Raw genomic sequence first — 19,737 nt, 5'->3', positions numbered from 1 at the left:
ATCAGTAAAGTAGTCTTCCACATATCCAAAAACACCATGCTTTCTGCGAGAAGACGCTTAATAAGCGAGAAACGCGCAAAAATAAAATCAGGTGGCGACGCCACCTTGGAAATTCTCGCACCATTTGCCGTGACGTCACCTATTTTTCACGGCGCCTGCTTGGGCCTACTAGTTTTCTAATCGGTAAATCGAAGTAGATTGTACTCTGAGGGGCCAGAGACTTGACAAACGAGTTTGTGGAAATTTCGTCGAGCCAGGTGGGCCAAATACGTTTAAATGCTCTTTGAAATCTTTTACGTCAAGAAGTACAAAGTTCGGCGCGAAATTTAAAAATGAAACTTTGAACTTGGTTTTCTCCTCTAATAATAAACCTATGGTGGTGAAATAAACTACACAAGAGTTCTCCGAGCACACTTTATCAATCTAAACCAATTCATTGTTTCTCTTTAGTGTCCCTTTAAACTAGCGCGTATCACAGTTGAAGCTTTTAATACAACCACTGAAACTTACCCTTCTTCCTTTCATTTTTATGTGCCCATTGCTAGGAAATCTGCTCGCAACATTCAAGGGTTTGTTCGCCTGACATTTGTTTGGTTCATTGCTAACTATGACATCCACTTCACGATTCTCTCATCAACGTCGCACTTGCTTTGTTACACCGTTGTTCGGGCACCGGTGGTCTCACGGCCTTGTTCTTCAGTGCATACGCGCTTGCATGACGACCACGGAGGGTCAAAAATATGTGAAAGAAGCACCTGCAACACTTAGTGCAGAGGTTATGCTGCTCAGGCGTGTTGCCTCTTCCCCCCTTCATCACATTCTTTTTCCCGCCACATGCATAGGACTCGTACGTGACCATGATGGAGTACATCTCGGGCGTGGACCTGATGCGCGTGGTGACCAAGGCTACGTACCTGAATATTGACCACGTGCAAATTGTCATGGCGCAACTAATTCTGGCACTGGAGCATCTTCATTTACGAGGCTTCTTGCATCGAGATGTGAAGGTGTCCAAGTAAGTTAATTCACCGTAGCTCCGTGAGCTGTAGAGACACGTCTTAACGAAAAGAATTGCAGCATGCTCATCGTTCCTGGCGGCCGGGTCAAGCTGATTGACTTTGACACCAACAAGGTCTGCCTCGGTCACTGTGAGTGTTGTTGACTTACACGAGAGGTCACTGCGCAAACCCGCTAAGTTATTCGTATTAGTGTAGAAGATACAGTAGCTTCAGAGGTCTTGCTTCGAGGTGCCGGGATTGTAGATACAACTGATATGTATTTCAGCTACATATTTAAAACTGTGTTGACAAGTAATTGACATGTACTGTGTTAAGAAATCCAATGTAAAACCGTTGTAGCTTTTTTATACAAACATATTCTGATTGACATATTGACCAGATGGTCGTTTGTTATAAACAAACAGTGGCGACAACTGTGCAAAGTGATAATAACGCAACGAAAGGCGAAGAAACAAGGACAGAAAAGGACTTCGCATTGCATTGTGTTGTCACCATTTAGCACGCTATGAACCAACTAGCCCAACAACATGTTTTGACAAGCGGTGACAACGAAGCTCTTGAGAATCCACAGGCACAACGTGCTTCCAGCCAGTTGCTTTTTAACGTACGTTCGCCTTCATACACTGCATGTGGCTGCATGCTTATATATAATATTGCTATTTGAGTATCTGACACAGTGCTCTCTTTGACAGTTTCGAAACGACTCGTAAAGGGATACTTCGCCAGGACAGCGTTTGAATTTCATGACGGCGAATCTGCGGGAACGATCCCGTACATGGCTCCCGAGATTCTTAAACGGCGGCCGTACGGTAAGTTCGCCGCACGAGCACCACCCTGCAACAGCTTTTCTGACGTCTGCACGCGGTTCTTGCGCAGGTAGAGCCTGCGACTGGTGGTCTTCAGGCATCGTATTTTACAAGTTGATGACTGGCAGAGTACCCTTCAGGGGAAGGACGAAGCAGCTACTACGAGATCGCATCATTGGAGGTAACACAATGCTGTGGTTTAACATTAAGCCGGGGGTTGTGATGCAAGTCGAACAAGCGAACCCTGTGCGCACCACGACAGTGACAGGTTCCCTGAACAAGAACTAAACCGGATGACGTCACTTTATTGCAATTATATGGACATTCTAGGCGCAACTTAGTGGTTGCCGGCACCTTGAGGTATCCTATAAAGTCCAAATCGATAACATCACCCCACGCGTCGTATATTCTATGTGCGAGTGAAAGCCTGCGAGGGCTACCGACGATCGCGGCTCAAGCGGAAAGGAAACGCGCCGGCCGCATTCGTCGCGCGAAAGGCGCGTAGAGGGGTCCCGGAGGGAGGGCTGCGTGGCTACGGCAGGAACTGCGCACTTTGGCCGGCCGGACGTGGTCGTCCGCGGTCACGCGTACCGTATCTTTACAGGGATCACCAGACGGCTCATTTCTTTGTACATGTTGTGTTCTCATTGCAAAGTTTGCGTTGAAGCCATACATAGCATGAAGGTCACTTCGATCGCTGCAGCGACCGCGTTTCCTGACGCTTCGTTTTGTTTTATTGCGTAGGATCACATGCTCAAGGAGTGAGCTGCTAGCGTTACTTCCTATAACATTTCAATTTGTTGGTATCGCATTCACTGCTTCGCCCTTGAGGCGAAACTGTGGCTTTTTTTGCTCATGTAGATGAAGTGCAATGCTCGATTTGTCCAGTAAGAACAAGCAGTACTAATAGATACACTACATAAGATACCGAGAACGAAGGAGGTTGCAAACGGTTTGTAAAGGGCGGTTGAATAAAGTCAACAAGTTCATATCATGACTTCTTGCTCTCCTGACGGACACTGAGCAGCAATGTTAAAGTATTATAGTAAACTTGTTTCGTGAAGACAGCTTTCATTCATTGATATGACAGGAAAATGTTAAAAAGGCCAAAGTTCCCTTTTTGCGAATCGCTGCCGAAAACAAAAAAAAAACAAAGCATGAGATTACGGATGCTAAAACTTTTTCCAGTCATTGTACGTTTTATTATTATGTTTTCACTTTTAGTTGTTAAAATCATTGCCGAATATCTATAGGTTCAGCTTTTAGTTCCGACAAAGCACAGTCCCCAGCAAACGCTGCTGGGGACTGTACTATGGCGCGGCTACGCGTGCTTCTTTTTTTTTTTTCACCTTTCCCGGCTTATCCATAGCATGCATTTAGCTGCAAGACTCTGGCACTTGTCTTGTTGCAGCACCACTGAAGTGGCCCAAGACCGAGGAGCATCCGCACTCGGCAACGCCAGAAGCTAAGGACATGGTGTTCAAGCTTCTGCGGAAAAACCCCATTGAAAGACTCGCCTCTCGGCATTACCAGGACCTCAAGAACCACCCTTTCTTCGGCGGCTTCAACTGGAAAGTCTTGAGTGCGAACAAATTTATCTGCGAAATACCGGCCATCGCGGAAGCGATGGGTGGCGGCGCCGCCACTTCGGCTGCCGTCGACGAGGGAGGCGGCCGTGAGGTCTCGAAGAAGCCCAGGTCGTCCAAGCCGCCTTCGAGAGGGGAGTCGCCGCCCGAGAGAAAGGAGGAGCCGCAGCTTTGTGAGTCGCCGCTCTGGGATCGATACGTGGGCCCTCCTTTGTCAAGGCCAGCAAACAAAAAATATGAGTAATTGTTTTTTTTTTTTTTTTGAAGGAATTGGACGCATACCTAACAAAGAACCCGAAGTGCGTTCTCTGATACAGCCACCGAATCTTCGTGCCGTCAGCAGGGCAGATTTGTTGTATCAACTATCGCGATTTCGGTGACCAAGGTGCTCACTATAAACCATTCAATAGATGACTGACTCTAAGTCATGCCTGTCGTTTGAAACTGTTAGCCCTTCTGTACGCGCCTTGACAAGAAGCACTTGTGTTAGAATTGTCTGTAGGAGAAAATTGTAACCAATCCTGATACTAGATCTAGTGAAGGCGACCAGCCAATGAAAAATTCACCTACGAAATGATAGCTCGTGAATTCGGCTCCTGGGCCCGTGCGCACAAAAACGGCTAACGCTAAAAATGTTTTGTACGATAAGAGTGCAGTCAATCACGATGCAGAAAATATCAATCATTAGCGAAGCAGGCTGAGCAATGGGAAGGTGCATTACGAAAGAGAGTTTCATCAATACGACCCCTCAACCTTATAGTAGAGGTGCCGTCCTATGAACAATCATCAGCCTTCCTACTGTGGCCTGCTACTAATCGTACGCTTTCATTAAAATAAACTTCATTTATCAAACACTTTATTTGGTGTAATTAACTAGAGCCTTCTTTCATGCGCTTACCGGATGTTTTATGTATTCCTTAGCAAGCACTGAACTGTATACATTGTACAACTCTGGAATTATCTGAAGAAGCCATCAGTTTGTTCGCGAACAGAATGCCTGATGGTAAACCTTTCGTAGCTTATGGCTGGGTGCGTCAAGCCTAAGCTGGGCCTCAAGTTAAAGTCAATTCAGGCTACCCGGAAGATACTAGTTGGTACCAAATGGCACCCGAATTCTCGGGTATATGCGCTGAAGACGCAACAGATTCTGTCCCTAACAAGGCACGCTGCTTTTTCTGCATAACTATTGAATGAGGGGGAGGTGATGCACGAACGATAGGACGGTGGAGACAGAGTGGCTATCAACCACCGAAGCAGTCACTTGAGTGAGAAATACTGGCTTTTGACAGGACATAGAGCAGCAAATGGCCATCGACACCTTTTTACACACAAAGCGTCTCGATTGCCCACGACAATAAATGCATTAATGTGACCTAACTAGCACACCCCATAAGTAATATTGCACTAAAAAAGCGTTGCATTAAAATGTAGTCAAAAGTATAGACATGGCATTTTGCCTCTTTGGGAATATACATTCCGCCAAAAAGACATCCTGTGTTAACATCTACTTTTTTTTTTATGTTCCCATACAGGTAGGTTCTTCTGGGCGTCGAAAGAGGCGTGTATGGCTCAAGCACAAAGAACGCTGAACGCAATATGTTAGCCACAATCGTAGCACGTTGGTCCTACGTTGACTTGTTATATATGACGTTTCATTTGGATGTGTCTACCAGGCTCCAATTTACAACCATTCGTATGGTCTCAAATTACAAAACCTCCGAGGCAGCTGAATTTACTTGTAGCCAAAGAAAATAAGCTTATATTGAAGGGTGCACTAGACTGCACGACGAGCAGAGACCTGATCTGAAGAACATGCCGACGGGGAACTGACTAATACTGCTTTACTAGTTTCTAGATTACTTCTGGAAGCACCCATATAGTGATCTAACTAAAGTTTGTAATGAATATAACACGGCGGTCGTGCTCGCAGCCGCCGGTGCGACGACGAACACGAAGAAGCGGAAGCTGCAAAAGATCGAAGACATGATCGACATGGAGCCCGACCTGCAAAAACCGCTCTACACGTACGCCTCGGCCAGCTTCAAGAAGCTCGTCCTCACGGTGAGCTGAACTGATCTGGCGTCTCACATGTCGCCACTCGAAAGTTCTGCAGTGTACTCACAGCAAAACTGTCCGGGAAAATGCACTACTGTGCTTCATATAGCTCACAGCTTTACTTAATTGTATTCTGCTTCTAAATCCTAACGCACTTCGATCATTATTTGATAATAACTGAATAACAGTGCGCTTTTTGAGGTTACAAAGGTTGTTTCCTCTTGAGAATACGCGCATTTTTATGTACGGTAAAGGATAACCAGAACAATGATATTATCACGTACAGTGAAGGTGGTAGAAGAGTGCTATTGGGAACTGTACAGTTCGAATGTAAGTCATCCAATCTTGAGTTAATGCATAGTCGAAGAGAATATTGATGTTCCATCTATAGCTATCGATGAAGTTAGAAATACCACAGGAGAAATGTCTCGTGGAAAAGCGGCTAGAGAAATTGGCATAATAGTCAATTCGAGGGATTTTATATTTGAGTTACATTTTTATCTAGCTGTTTACAAACGTTGCTGTGCTGTTGCCTTCTTTTTTTTCGAATACCGTATGCGATGAATGCGAATAGTGGTGCTAGAGGCCTAGTCAGGTGACCCATAACGTCCCCTTTCGTCTCCTGCATCCCGACAATCATCTATTGTCAAACAAACAAACAAACAAACAAAAAAAACAAACAAACAAACAAATATTGTTATTTGCGTCACTCTAGATAGAATGTTTTAAGGCCTGAAATGTACCAATGAGCTGGAAAAACGCCAATAATATAATAGCCAAAAAGAAGGAAGATATTAATGAAAACCGACAGACAATGAAGCCGAGGAAGGTATATGTGACGTTATTCGTAGTCTTTTAACTGCATTGAAGTAATTAAGTATAATGCAAATGTGAAGAAATTAAAGTGGACGAAAAGACAACTTGCCGCCTGCAGGGGCCGAACCTGTAGCTTTCAGATAACGCTGTGAAAGACGTGAAGAATTTATAAACCCATCAGCTTAGCGTCAGTATCTACAAAATGTGCATAAAATAATTTCTAATAAAAGAAGAGAACTATTTGACTTCTGTAAACCTGCAGAGCACGCCGGCTTCACGGAGCCAATGGATAGCAGCCATGTGATCAGCCACGTAAATCAGAAATCTACCGAGTACCACGAACCCCTTTATATATCTCTCGCAGATTACGAATATGTGTTCAACTCTGTAGAGATACAAGCAGTATTGGGCATCGTGTCGCCAAGTTGTACTTGAAACATATATGAATAGCTCGTGCAACATCTACAAGGACTCCGCAGCTACCATGCTTCTCCGCCACAAGAAAAAAAAATGTGATCAAGAAAAGGGTTCAGGCAAGGAGGTATACAATCTCCCCAATGTTGTTCACTGCATGCTTAGAAGAAGTATTAGAAAGACTAGATTGGGAAGTAATATGAATACAGATTAACGCAAAACATCTCAATAACTTGCGATTTGCAAATATACTATAACATTGTGCCTTGAGGAATGATAGCAACGTATTGCAAAAAAAAAAGAATTCATAGAATATCTAAACCGAGAATACGTTAAAGGAGTCCTGACACAAAAATTTTCGCCCCGCGTTTTTTTGCTGCAATGTGTTGCTGGGGGCCTGTTAGTCATAACACGGCACATCGTTTGCTGCAGCGCGCGACAGATAATTAATTACAAGCTCCTCATTACCGACACAGCCTCAGTTTCGGTTTGACAGAGCTCCAAAAACGGCAAGCCGCCGGGTGCAATTATCACCACCTAGCAAGTGAAACGCTCGGTCACGTGAGCACACAGAACAGTGACGCATTTCTGCGCGGTCTGTCGTCGTCGGGCTCATCGTCGTCTGATGGCGACGATTTTCTTGCGGTGGGGATCGAAGGAATTTTCGACGTGGCGAATCACTTCATGTTTGACCCGCTGGCGAGGAGCGATTCGTCGGGAAGCACGTCAAAACAGAAATGGCGGCTACGACGTCATCGTAACTTGTACCGGCTGCAACGGTTACGTAGGGGAAGTAGGGGGGTCACCTCGGGTCACCTCCGAGGGTGTCAATGCACTAGGTGCGGCCTATAATGCTGGATCGCGCTCGCGAACTTCAAAATTCATATAAAATACCTTCCAAGATTTATTCGCTGCCGATATTTTGCAGATGGTACACGCACGTACACGGGAATCGATCCAGCAGGCTATCTCGGCCGCGAAATTTTGTGTCAGTACCCCTTTAAATTGGGGTTGAGGATAAATGCTAAACAATATAATCATCATCATCAAATATGCAGAATACAAATATAATGTTCGGTGGCCGGCAATCGAACGAAAGTTCACGACTAGCAACGGCACCCTAGATTCAGTAAAAGAGTATCTAGGTCAACTACTAACAGGGAAGCCTTCTCATGTAAAGGAAATTTAGCGAAGAATAAGGATGGGCAATTGGCAATGCAAGAACGCCCGTGTATTTAGATTTAGGTACGCGTTAAAAAAACCCAGGTGGTCGATGATTAAGTCCCGTAATACGGCGTGCCTCATGGTCGTATCTGTTCTGTAACGTAAAATCTGAGAAATTAGTTAATTGCCGATTCTTTCCCGAAAGCCACTTTCCCTGCTAAACCCACCAAAGAGAAGAAAGTAAAGCAAACGCAGAGAAAAGTTCGTCTCATGGCATTTAGTAATTTTGTAATATCTGCATTAACGAACATCGAGCCCCTCCAGTAAACAGATGCTGTCAAACCGGAAATGTCGCTGGACTGAACGTTTCGACGAAAGAAATTTTCGAAACGTCGGGTCCTGCGATATTCGCTGTTCGACGAATTCTCATCACTTCAAGCCATCTTGTTTGGCTTATAACTCCTCTCCTTGGTTATGCTCTGACCTGCCTTACCTATGAATCAATTCTGAAATGCAGTCGCTAGAAGTATGATACCAGCTCCGTTCACGGATTTGGATATATCAGTCTCACATAGTCTGCGTATGATAATACAGCCTTAGTTTTGCGAAAAGGTCACAACGTATTTCAGCATTTAGATAAGATAGCGTAGCGCTCCTGGAAAATTGCACATCTTTCTTTTATTTTCCTTTCGTGCAGCTGAAAGCAAAAAAGGCCATCGACGTTGATGACAACTTCATGAACACATCCGGAATGGAATCCTCTGAAATCGATTACAGAAAAGTTTCAGTCGGCGACAGCATGATTGGAGCTGGAGCGATGTCCGGTGAGTTTGATAGCGTTTGCCATACTTTTCGATCAATGGAACACAAATGAAAACAGGTGGCATGCACTTCAAGAATGGAAAGGTCATTAAAATTGAAAGCGCCACGCAGTACAAGGCCTTCACTGGGCGAGAAATATGATTAAAAACCTTCTTACTTAAATTTTCCATGATTTTATTACTGGAGCGCTGATTTAACGAATATACGCGGAAAGACGAAAGCATGGATTTAGCCCAAGCTTTGAAAGGACCGACCGTAGGATTTAGTCTACAGTTCAAACCACAGACTCGAAGCAAAACTTCCGCCTGTGGTTTTAAAGAATATAAGCACAAAGAATAATGAGCTTTACTCATTATACTTTCAGAAATATTTGCGCATACGGTTGCACTCTTCGCATAAACTATTTTACTTGATGCTGTTATCATTCTTGTGCGCATCACTGTAGAGTGGAAATACGTTGTCACGAAATAGTCAGACACCACGCGTTCATTAGTTTGTATCGAAGCCATACAACCAAACTTCACTGCTGCGGCAACAAACGTAATCGCTAAATTTTCGACTCTATATCGTGATGGCCACAGTGAGCGCTGCACACAGTATGCTCTCGTCCTTCAGGTATTTTGGCTTACTATTACCGCAGGTTGTGGCCCACGTCAACACCAATACAACCTGAACACGCGGAAGTAATCGTCCTCTTCCTCACAAAGTGCTTTAGTGGCCACAGAATCAAAATCAATCATATATGCACTTTGTCGTTATTCTGCGCCATTGTGACGTTATGCACCCGACAATAGACTAAACATGCGGTTCAAACACGGTCCCTCAAACCTTCCGCCCTAATGCCTAATTAACAATATTAATAATAATAAAAAATATTTGACCACGCTAAATGCGACAACGAATGCCGTTAAGACTAATAAGGGCGATTATTGCATTTTGTTTTACTGGCACACTAGGCGGCGCTATCTTGTCCATTTATGCCGCCTGCTTCCTAATATTCTGTTCTGTATTGAGCTTCCATTCGTAGAATATGCTGCATGGGTCATTAGCCTGCACTTTTTGTTGTAATTATTCGTAACTGTCGTATTGCTTGTGTTATTTTTTGTGTCTAGGAATGAGTGAAACGCAAACGGCACGGTCTTCAGAGAAGCTAGACGTGATTCTTTTTCGGAGAAGGAGCCTAGGAAAGTTCTGGAGCTTTGGTGTGAACCTCGAAAGAGTAAAGGGCGAAGGAGACAAATTCTATTACATGGTCGAGGTAAGGAACTACTTCCAGCAAATTTTCAGCGCAGAACGTAGTTACTGGAGCTGGAGCGTGAAAATGACAAAGATTGAAAAGCATAGGACATCGCAGCAAAGAACTGATTGGATGATGTCGGATTGTTGAAGATGAAGATATAAGCTCAAAGTGCTTTTGGCTCGCCAAGAAATGCACCGTGTTTCAAAACATAGCGCTTGTCACCGTTCCTTCTTTCACTCATCTTGATATGGCGTTTTCGCTATACTCGGTTATTATGAAGTAAATCGCGGCCACATAAATTGTCGTCTGATGACTTGTTGACTCCACACTGCTAGTGCATTCAATGCCGTAACATCTCTTTAACTGCCAGTATCAACGCTAGCTGCAATAACTTGAAAGTTGAAACGTAAAAAAAAAAGGAGAAGAATCGGTTAGAAACGTTCTGCCGGTTCCGTGGTAGCCTTCGCAGGCGTCCGCTTTTATATATTTGATTTAATGTCTCTAGGGTTCGGAATTATCTCTTCATTCTCTCTCTGATGCCCTTTTTTTTCTCGAGCCTTTGAGTCCCAAAATTCACGACCGTGCTTTTTATTTCGTCTTAATATTGTGAAAATGCGCTGCAATCCATAAGAAAGTATTGCGTCAGGTCCCGAGACGGTGGACTTGTTTTTCGTTTTCCGGGTAAGCGCAGAGCGTGAAGCGGGGTAGCCCCGCCCAGCGGTCGCAGCTGCTGCAGGGGGACGTGGTCGTGGCCGTTAATGGGACGTCCATCGGCAAGATGCCCCTGCCGCAGGTCAAGAAGCTCCTCAACTCGTCCGGCGACCAAGTCATCGTCACCGTGCTCTCCTCGAGCGCATTCCGCATCCTCAACACGAGGTGAGCAAGAAGGGCAATCTGTGCAGACCACAAAATGGCTCAGGTTTCCGGTATTTCCGACAGACATGCGTAGCGCGTGGATCACAGGGCTACGATCGTGTATTACATGGGACAGCCTCAAAAAAAAAAAAAGCAATAGCCCTCGCATCCTTTCGAATAGTGCAGTCGGCCCGCAGACGAGGTGACCTGAAACTGTGGCGTTTTGGCATGATGCACACTGGGCCTGCAGCGCCCAAAGCGGCATCTACCAGAAAGTAAATGTATACTTGTTAACGAGGCCTTCATGGGAGCTCATGCGTTCAAAAAATAACTGTCTATGAGCCGTTTGTAGAACTTATTGCATCAATGTCAGGAGGAGACCTTCTATCGGACAGAAAAATGAAAAAGTGACAGCATATGCGGTATAAAAAGAAAAGCTAAAGAACCGATGACGTCGGGTTTATCGTCAAAAGCGCAAAATTTGTTTTTTTTTCTTTTTTCCCCCTCATATTTGTAGCCTCATGATTAGAATTAAGGGTACTTTTAAACGTCCCGCATTTTCACACAAGTCTCTTGAGCTAGGCATTGAACATTACATAGTTCGCTCGGTGTGTTCTACATGATGCGCCGGCTTTCTATTGATTCAAAACGTTATCAAATGTAGATTCGTGCTCAGCAGCATGTCAATAAAATTGGTCTGTACTGAAGTTTGCCTTAGTTTCGCGTTGGAAGTAATTGGCGCATTCATGAGCCCTTCGTTACTATTTCTTTTGCATATTGAGTGCAGCCGGCCACGTACCGCATGCTTCGCATTCTTTCTTTCATTGTTTCTGAGTTATCTACGGGGCCGCTGCCAAGTGCACCGTGCTGCTCCACATTGCTATGGAGCTCGCTCTAAAGCAAAAGCAATCCATATTCATGTGAAAATGTCTCAAAACAGTTGGAATTTAATGGCTGAAAACCATTAAGAGTATCGCCAATCGCGAAGACGCCTTTTATTCTGCCTGCGCAGCGCGCACGTTCCAGCGGCCTTCCGTTCGCCAGCCGGTATCCTTTTGCACTCCGGTTGCCCAACGCAAGGCCGCAGGGAGAATACAAGAGAAAGCAAGAGCTTAAGACCCGACCGCCTTCCATTACTGATACTCTCTTGAGCATAGCGTTGAATGCGGCCCAAAGGGAGCTGGTCTGTTTCTTCTGTTCGTCGTCGTTCTTTCGCGCGTTTTACTCACTCAAGATGGAATCACACCAACTTGCTCAGTTCTAATGAAACTGAAGCCGCACGCAGTTCACCTTGCGGAAAGGATCCGCCATCTATGAGAGAATTTCAGAATAAGTACTGGATTGGCAGGTTTTTAAAGATTGGGGCAGCGACGTACGCCAAGACTCTCTGAGTCTGGATACCTCGAAGTCTCTACGCTATGTGGTGCTCGCTGTATGCGGGTTTTAGGCCGGTATTTTGCAGCGATGCCGTTTAAGATGCTCATGTATTTTTATGCTGTTGGCGCCTGGCCATTGGCCAGGATGACAACCTGCCCACGTTAACAACGGCGCCGTGAGCGGTGGATGATAAGGCTAGCATAGAATAAAGCATTGCGCATCGCTACAAAATACCGGCCTTAGTGTCCCTAACCAGCTTCTATACGCATAGCTCCACATTTATATCCGCTCGACGCAAGTTTTTGCAGCAGGTAGGAATCGCTGGAAGTATACTTGCAAGGGCTGTTCAATGAAGCAACTAAACACACTTCATTTGTTGCTTTTTAGAAGAACAAAAATTAAGTTACGTTCACATGTTACAGAAAAGAAACTATTTATGACGTTCAAGAACGTCATTTATTACAGTGACGAATACGGTTCCGAGTGAGTAATTTAGGGATCACTAAAAATAATATATTACTTGCACGTTATTTAGCTCTCACGTTTTGTTAACGCAGCACAAATCTAGCAACCTGAAGGAGGTAGCCTTGTTATTATAGTGCGACCTCTGGATTTCATCATACGCTTTACAAAATTCCCATCAGACATAGTTCTCGTGGTTTCTTCGCGAAGGCATCATCAGCAATACAGAAAATTGGAGCGCTGATGAAATGACGTTCTTGCAACGTACGGACACCTTGCGCTCAATATTGCGGGTATGTATTGGTTCTCTACGAAGCGCAGCTTTTCACAGATGCTAGAGCGCAGAGAAGGCGCTCCTTGAAAGAGCGTCTGTGTCCCTTTCTGTGTCCGTTGTCAGCTCCTGCGCTCGCTTTTGAAGATGGATTACCAGCTAGCCCTCATCTCAAACCTCACTGTAAAAAGTTCACCGTAGTTTTTACGGTGAAAGCACTGGCAGCTGATGCTGCCAGACTTTTACCTTAAAAAAAAACTGCGACCCGTATTTCATGTTTACGACATGCATGCCGTGTATATAATGATATCGTGTAGAAAAAATCTGGCCACTGTTTTTTCACTCCACAATACTTTTCCAGTAAAAATAACCACAGCCCGTAAAATCTACGTTGCAACAATTTCGTGTTATCTGGTGTTTAGGCCGTTAAATGTACGGTGGTTACACGGTATATTCATCGTTACACGGTGGCGTGTAAAACACGGTGTTGTGTAAATTCATCGTTAGACAATGCTGTGTGAAACCCCAGCAGCAACATTTTCTCGTGTTGTAGCAGACTGTAAAATATGGAATGCACTGTGAAACATGCATACCAACATTTTCTGACTTTCTAACCTCTAGGCCGTAATATATGACGTGCCCTGTGAAATGAGCACAACGACATTTTGCTGGTTTTCTAGGTTTTCAGTGCAAAATGAAGACTAACATCCCTTTTGCGTATAGGCAACTGTCTACCCATACTACTGGAACGTAGCTCATGCAGATTTGTCAACTTAGGTGATTTGTAATGTACACAAAAGATATTATCGATCTTCCATGCCCACGCTATTTCATGGTGTGAAAGTCATTCGACCTGATTAACACAGTTGCAGCGCTGCTGTTTTTCTACTATGCAGCCACGTATGGCACTCTGACTAAGCCTAAAAACTGCATGCTTGGATTGGGACACTGCTGTAATATGGGAAGTGTAACTATGCTGTGCAGGAAGACAATGCAGTGGAAATAGGCAATACTGCTATTTATTAAAGTTCTCCACACACCTGGATTCTGCATTTGGCATATGTCCATTCCAGGCACAATAAATAACTTTATCATAATCTCTTTGTAGCAGCTTGATCCATCTTGTACTTTTTTAGGTGTTCAAAAATCTGCAAAAGAGAAAAGAGCGTAAGACAATACAATATACTGCTCTTCGTGGAGAGACTATATAACAATACCTACGATGTGACTTTTAGGCTATGGAGGTTTAAATTAGAGTACTCAGGCTGTTAGCATATAATGAGCGGCCACAGCAGAATGCAGCATTGAAATAGTGGAGTGATTTCAGACATAGATCTTCTCACGGCACCTTTATATGAAAGAAGAAATCGGTTATAAGGAGACAGTTGTCTTAGTACCTCAGTCCTTGCTTTACTTCTATCATCAGCTTAAACATGTCTACTCTGAACAAGGCATCTCGAACTTTCCTTCTGTTAACCCTTACCTAGTAGTTGCACCAGTCTCAGCGCCCTAGATTTATTAATTTCAGCCTCTCATGTCCTTTTTGTCACCACTACAGCACTTGCTATTGCTTCAAATCCACAGATTCATTCAAAGTGACGATTTGTTTCTTTTTTTACACTTGATGCACTGCCCATTCATATATTCTATTTAGTTTCAGCAACAACATCATTACTAGTATTTATTTCATAGTTTATTCTGTTCTCTTCCGGCCCTTTCATGTTAATCTTTCATTTAATCTCAACCTCATCTATTATCTTGTCCTATATGGGTGAGTAGTGGCAAGCTTTCGTCCTGACAGATACTGGAAAGCCGCGACTATGAGTACCAGCGAAGTGTATTTCACGCGATTCTTAGTTTCTCAATTGTTTCCCTCTTATTGCTTGAGTTAATGGTAACTCCATGGCCAAGCAAATGTTATTTATTTATCAGTTCTATTCTTTCCCGTCTTATGGTTAACTGATGTTCTGTTCCTTACCAGTTGAACATTACGTTTTCTTCCAACTCCTTGTTAGGTCCCCCTTAGTGCTTCACTTTTTTTGTTTCACCATCATCCTCTGAAGTTGTCTCGTGATTCAGAAAATAAAACGTTATCATCACAACATTTCAAATCGCTAAATATTTCACTACAAATTTTTACTTAAAAAACTCTCCAATTCCATTTCTCTGATGCCTCCTGTAAGCACACAATGAATACCATTGCATAGGTAGTCGCTCTATACTAGACACTTTTTCAAGGAGAACTTAGCTTGCGGCACAGTCTGAATAGATATTTGACATACGCTTCATCTGCAGTCTAGTAGCAAAACGATGACCCCCTATTTACATTGCATGGACCACAAAGCATTTTACCTCCTAAACAGGTAGCGCAGCTGCTCTCAGGTCACTCCGCATCAACTACTGTCAACTTCTGATGCGTGTAATGAAATGGAAGTAGGTGGACTGACGCTAGCAAGACTGTGTGAAATTAAATTTATCAATAAGAGGTAAAAAACTAATGAAGCTAGGGAAGCTACCCAGATGAGAAAGTAATCGATGCGCCCATCAGTAATCTGACAGTATAAAAGCCATAAGGAGAATGTCCGAGAACAAAATGGCACAGGCTTACTTAGTTTATCCCTCACGGTTTCTATGTTCCTCTAAGCCAGCATTTCCCTCGCTTTGACTGGAGGTGTCTTCATAGCAACATTGACGAGCAAAATAGTTTTAGGCAAGGTTGCATTTGCAACATTGTGCATCCATACAGAACTCCTTGAAAATCCACAAGTGGCATCTCCAGCGGAAGCTACTCGGGCATAGAGCGAACCAAGCTGCCCAAAAATTGTGTTTAGATTGTTGGCTTTATTTTTGTGCACTTATAAAGCTAGACTTTAGCCAGAAGTTTGAACATCTGAAATTCATTTGCTGTAGTAGTAGGATGGACAACTGCTATGGTCCGTTGTATTCAATACTTCAACCTCAAGAAAATGCAGTCAGGAATTGGGCTACTCACGTAAACATTCCATTCAGAATCCATGATTTTTTCGTCAAACTGAATATTTTTGGGTTCTCTTTTCTTGCTTTTTTTCTCAGCCTTGCTTCCATGGTCTGGGTTAATACCAAAAGTGCCCTGTGCAAAAGCAGGAAAAAAACAATGCTAAATATTGCAGTAATGAAGCTGCTCATGAGCTTGTAGCCAGAGTTGTAGTAATTTCCAAAATATATTAAAAAGTTATGCAGGTCCTAAATGTTGAAATTCGGTGTCTCAAGGCTATCCATAAATGTTGTTTATACAGATATTTCTCCTTCTTAGAAATCACCCAATCTAACATAAAAGTTAACCACTGATCCGCAGCAAAGTTTCACTGTACTAGTATTGATTTTATGCTGCAGCACTGACTTAGTGATTTAAGCATCTGCCTCACATGCGGATGGTGCGAGGTTCGATCCCCAGTGCGGCTGGGCGTCCGCCAGTGATGCAATGGGTACAAGCTTCCATTGGCCTGCTGCTCGGCATATCTGCGGTATATTTGGGAACACTTGGAAAATAGGTCTTATATGTCACATTGAGTTCAGAAACACATCATGAGCCATGGTCCTCTTTGGTCAAGGTTGCCTTTGCACCAATAAATTCTTCGTCATCCGCGGCAGCATTATACTCTTGCCACGTCGCTGACTAGTTGCACGCACGCTCACTCGCACCATCTGCCAACTTGAATTTGAGGATGAAAAGACCTTCAGAAGAAGTGCTACAGGATGGTAGGACGTCACATTTGGACGTTAAACCTCCGACACCCCTCAATAAAGGCATAACCATTAATATTTTAAAAAAAAGTATTCTCTTTACTGCAACAGCCTATGAGATAGCATTCAGGGCACGTAGTACATATTTATACACTAATACAACCCTGAGTATGTGGATTATGCGACTATTGTAAAGACCTCATTTTTGTTTCAGCCCACGCTGAGAATTAGCATCGAGGATGAATGAGAAAGTACCGAAGTTGGGTGCTTTAACTATGGAACACTGATTATATCTGGGAGCTTAAAAAAGCCACTCAGGGCAGACAGTTGGCGTTCAATGGCAAATTAATGCGCCCTGAGATTGTTCTGTTACTAAAAATTGAGTATTTGTAAGCTATAAAAGACAAACGTTTAGTCGAAACGTCACTATTACCGGCCATCTCACAGGTGGACTGCAATAAATGTGAATGTGGATCACAGACGGTTGCCAGGCTTTTACTGCCACTTATTTCAAAACAAAAGTCACGGAAACCATCCCCTCATATAAGTAATGTGTTTGAATCAAATCGGAGAGTTTAAATCAAATAGCAGGACAATGTTTTTGAACAATTCTCACAGTAAACACGTATTTTGCGTTCAGATAAACGTCGTCAAAGTCAGAAAGAGACATAGGTGATTTTCACTGACAATGACCATGTGTCCTTAGAGCGGCGTTAAAGTTCCATCACCATAGGTACAGCAGGCTACTATTGGGAGGTGTTTTCAAGAGAAAATCTGTAGGATGCCTGCAGATACAACAGCAAGGACGAGACACCATCTTTGCAGATCTCTTGACACCACATTAAAGAAACAATGCTTATGTTAGCAGCTTTTTTTTCTACAAAAAGGAGATGAAAATGCTCTCCAGAATGATTTAAATACACACCTTTGAACGAATTCCAAAGTAGACTACAATTTTCAGCATAACATACGTGAAAGGAAAAATAACTGGTGAATAACATGCAGAATAATGTAGTGACGTTCTCTAGCCGCTCCCAACACGTGGCGATCAGCAAGAAGGTACTCCTCTGGGTTCCACAGGTCACCACCTAGGGCTAAGAGCACTGACAATGAAATGGCATTCTTAATAGTTCAAGTAGTTCCAGTTTTCATTTCAGCATGCATTGCGCAACTAAATGTCAGAAAAAAAATGAGACTAGTGCTAATGAATTGGGCGTACTGACACAGCTCCTGTATCATATGCTGATGCAACTGCAACAAAATGATGCTAAGTGGCTTCAAGTATGATTAGTTTTTATTTAAAGAATTTTCGTCACATTTTGGAACTTTGAAGAAACGCAACGTGTATTTCTCTGCTTAGTGTGCTAACAGAGGAGGTCACAATTTGCAATTATACAACCATCCAGTGCTGAAATACAAATGTATTTTGATAACCTAGGTTAAGTACAAAATAAATGAATTATTCAAGTCACAGCTTACAGTTGCAACCATTTATTTGCTCTGCATGACTTCAACAAACATCTCATCCAATCGACAAGCATCCAACAGTTAGGCATACGGGCATGCAGTTCGGAAAAATCGCCCTGCGAGCTGTCACATTAAAAAGCGTACATTCAAGGCGCAATACATGTAAAACAAACGACGCTAATGTCGCAGTTAACAGAATATGTACTAAGCGAAAGATACCATTTGACCTCTCTTTCACGGAAGCCTCGGAAAGTCAACGCGAACCAAGACAGTTCAGAACTCGAAGCCGTAGCGCAGCAAAACGCGCACACGTGGAAGCTCAAACCTCCTTCAGCTGCTGCTCCAGAAAAAGCTATCAAACATAACTATACAGCATGAGGCAACAAATATTACAGCACTTCAACGAAGAAAAAAAATGCTTCCGCAACTATCACCGTTTCATTCTGCTTTTCGTGATGGAAAGAGAGCGAACTCGACGAAACTGCAGCCTACCAAAAGTGCGCATATGTGGGAACTTCAAAACACCTTACATTGCTGGCACGCAACACGCCGTTCACAATAACTACATACCTGTTTAATGTAGCGAATATTGACGGCGTGCTGTGTGTGGCCGCCCTATAACTGTAAAGGCTCTGTTATACTCCGACGTGCGTTCGCGTCAGCCCGCGGCTGCGGGAGTTGGCGACGTCAGGTTCGTCATGTTACGTTGACGCGAAAACAGAGCACTCTATACTCCCACTTCCGCGACGCAGTACGTCGCCTTGACGCATGCGCATTTGAGTGCACTCGGCGTCCCTTCTTCACGAAGAGACGCAGACGGAGTGCAGTCTGGGTAACGTCGCCGGCGCGGAATGCCGCATGTCGCATCCCGGGGCGCGCTGACGGACGCCGGACGCGTCGGTAGCGCCGCGCGTCGGACTATAAAGTGCTGCGCGTTTGTTAGCGTAGCGTCGCTGTGCCGAGCGTGCGCGCGCGTCGACGTTACGCTGGAGTATATCAGCCCCTTAACTCTCGAAGGTTCATATTCATGCTTTCTTGCACTGGCACATACAAGGAAAATAATCGCGCTTTAAGTCGGCGCGTACCCATGCAAGGCGAAGTATACAGCAGTGCATGCGGTGCAAACACAAAGCAAGACGTCTATTCAAGAAAGTCATGAGAGCAAGTGCACAAAATCCAGCCAGTGAAGTCAAATGGCTTTCTGATACTTCCGGAGCACACACATCATTCGCATGCATCACTGCGCGATTAAGTTTTGAGAGAAGATTGCGACGTACCTGCAGCGGGAGTACAATACGTGGCCCAACGGATTCCAAACCAGCGCCGATAGCAGAGCCTTCGAAAATGGCGAGACTGGTGACGCATCGGGCGCCCAGCCGGCTGTTCCTTGCCGTATCTGCGCCGCTCTGCGCATGCCCGGTTTCTCGCGAGTACCGTAACACAAGGTGCGCCGGCGCGCCAAGCAGTCGTCGCAGCGTCCACGCGCGTGCATGAGCGGCGGGGAACGAAAGGCGAGCGCATGACGCCGCTCCTCCTCTTTACTCTTTCCTTTCTTCTCTCCTAAAAGTCAATGCGCATGCGCGCGGCATGGTATACGGTGAGAATACCGTAGTTTACGTTTACGATGGCGACACCGTCTTTTTTACGCAATATTGGGCGT

The 19,737-nt window shown here is 44.2% G+C and overlaps 1 protein-coding gene across 1 annotated transcript; it reads left to right on the top strand.

Annotated features, from left to right (window-relative positions):
- The first annotated feature begins 857 nt into the window (after positions 1-857).
- On the top strand, positions 858-5,481 carry LOC119385712 (microtubule-associated serine/threonine-protein kinase 2-like). The gene is made up of 5 exons (XM_037653104.1): positions 858-1,015; positions 1,078-1,148; positions 1,712-1,828; positions 3,237-3,584; positions 5,342-5,481. The coding sequence occupies exons 1-5, from the start codon at positions 858-860 to the stop codon at positions 5,479-5,481; spliced, it is 834 nt and encodes a 277-aa protein (XP_037509032.1).
- Positions 5,482-19,737: the final 14,256 nt, after the last annotated feature.

Source organism: Rhipicephalus sanguineus, chromosome 3 (genome assembly GCF_013339695.2).
Source record: "Rhipicephalus sanguineus isolate Rsan-2018 chromosome 3, BIME_Rsan_1.4, whole genome shotgun sequence".
Taxonomy (NCBI): Eukaryota; Metazoa; Arthropoda; class Arachnida; order Ixodida; family Ixodidae; genus Rhipicephalus; species Rhipicephalus sanguineus.
The sequence above is the reverse complement of the archived record's forward strand: the minus strand, read 5'-3'. Positions and strand labels throughout refer to the sequence as shown.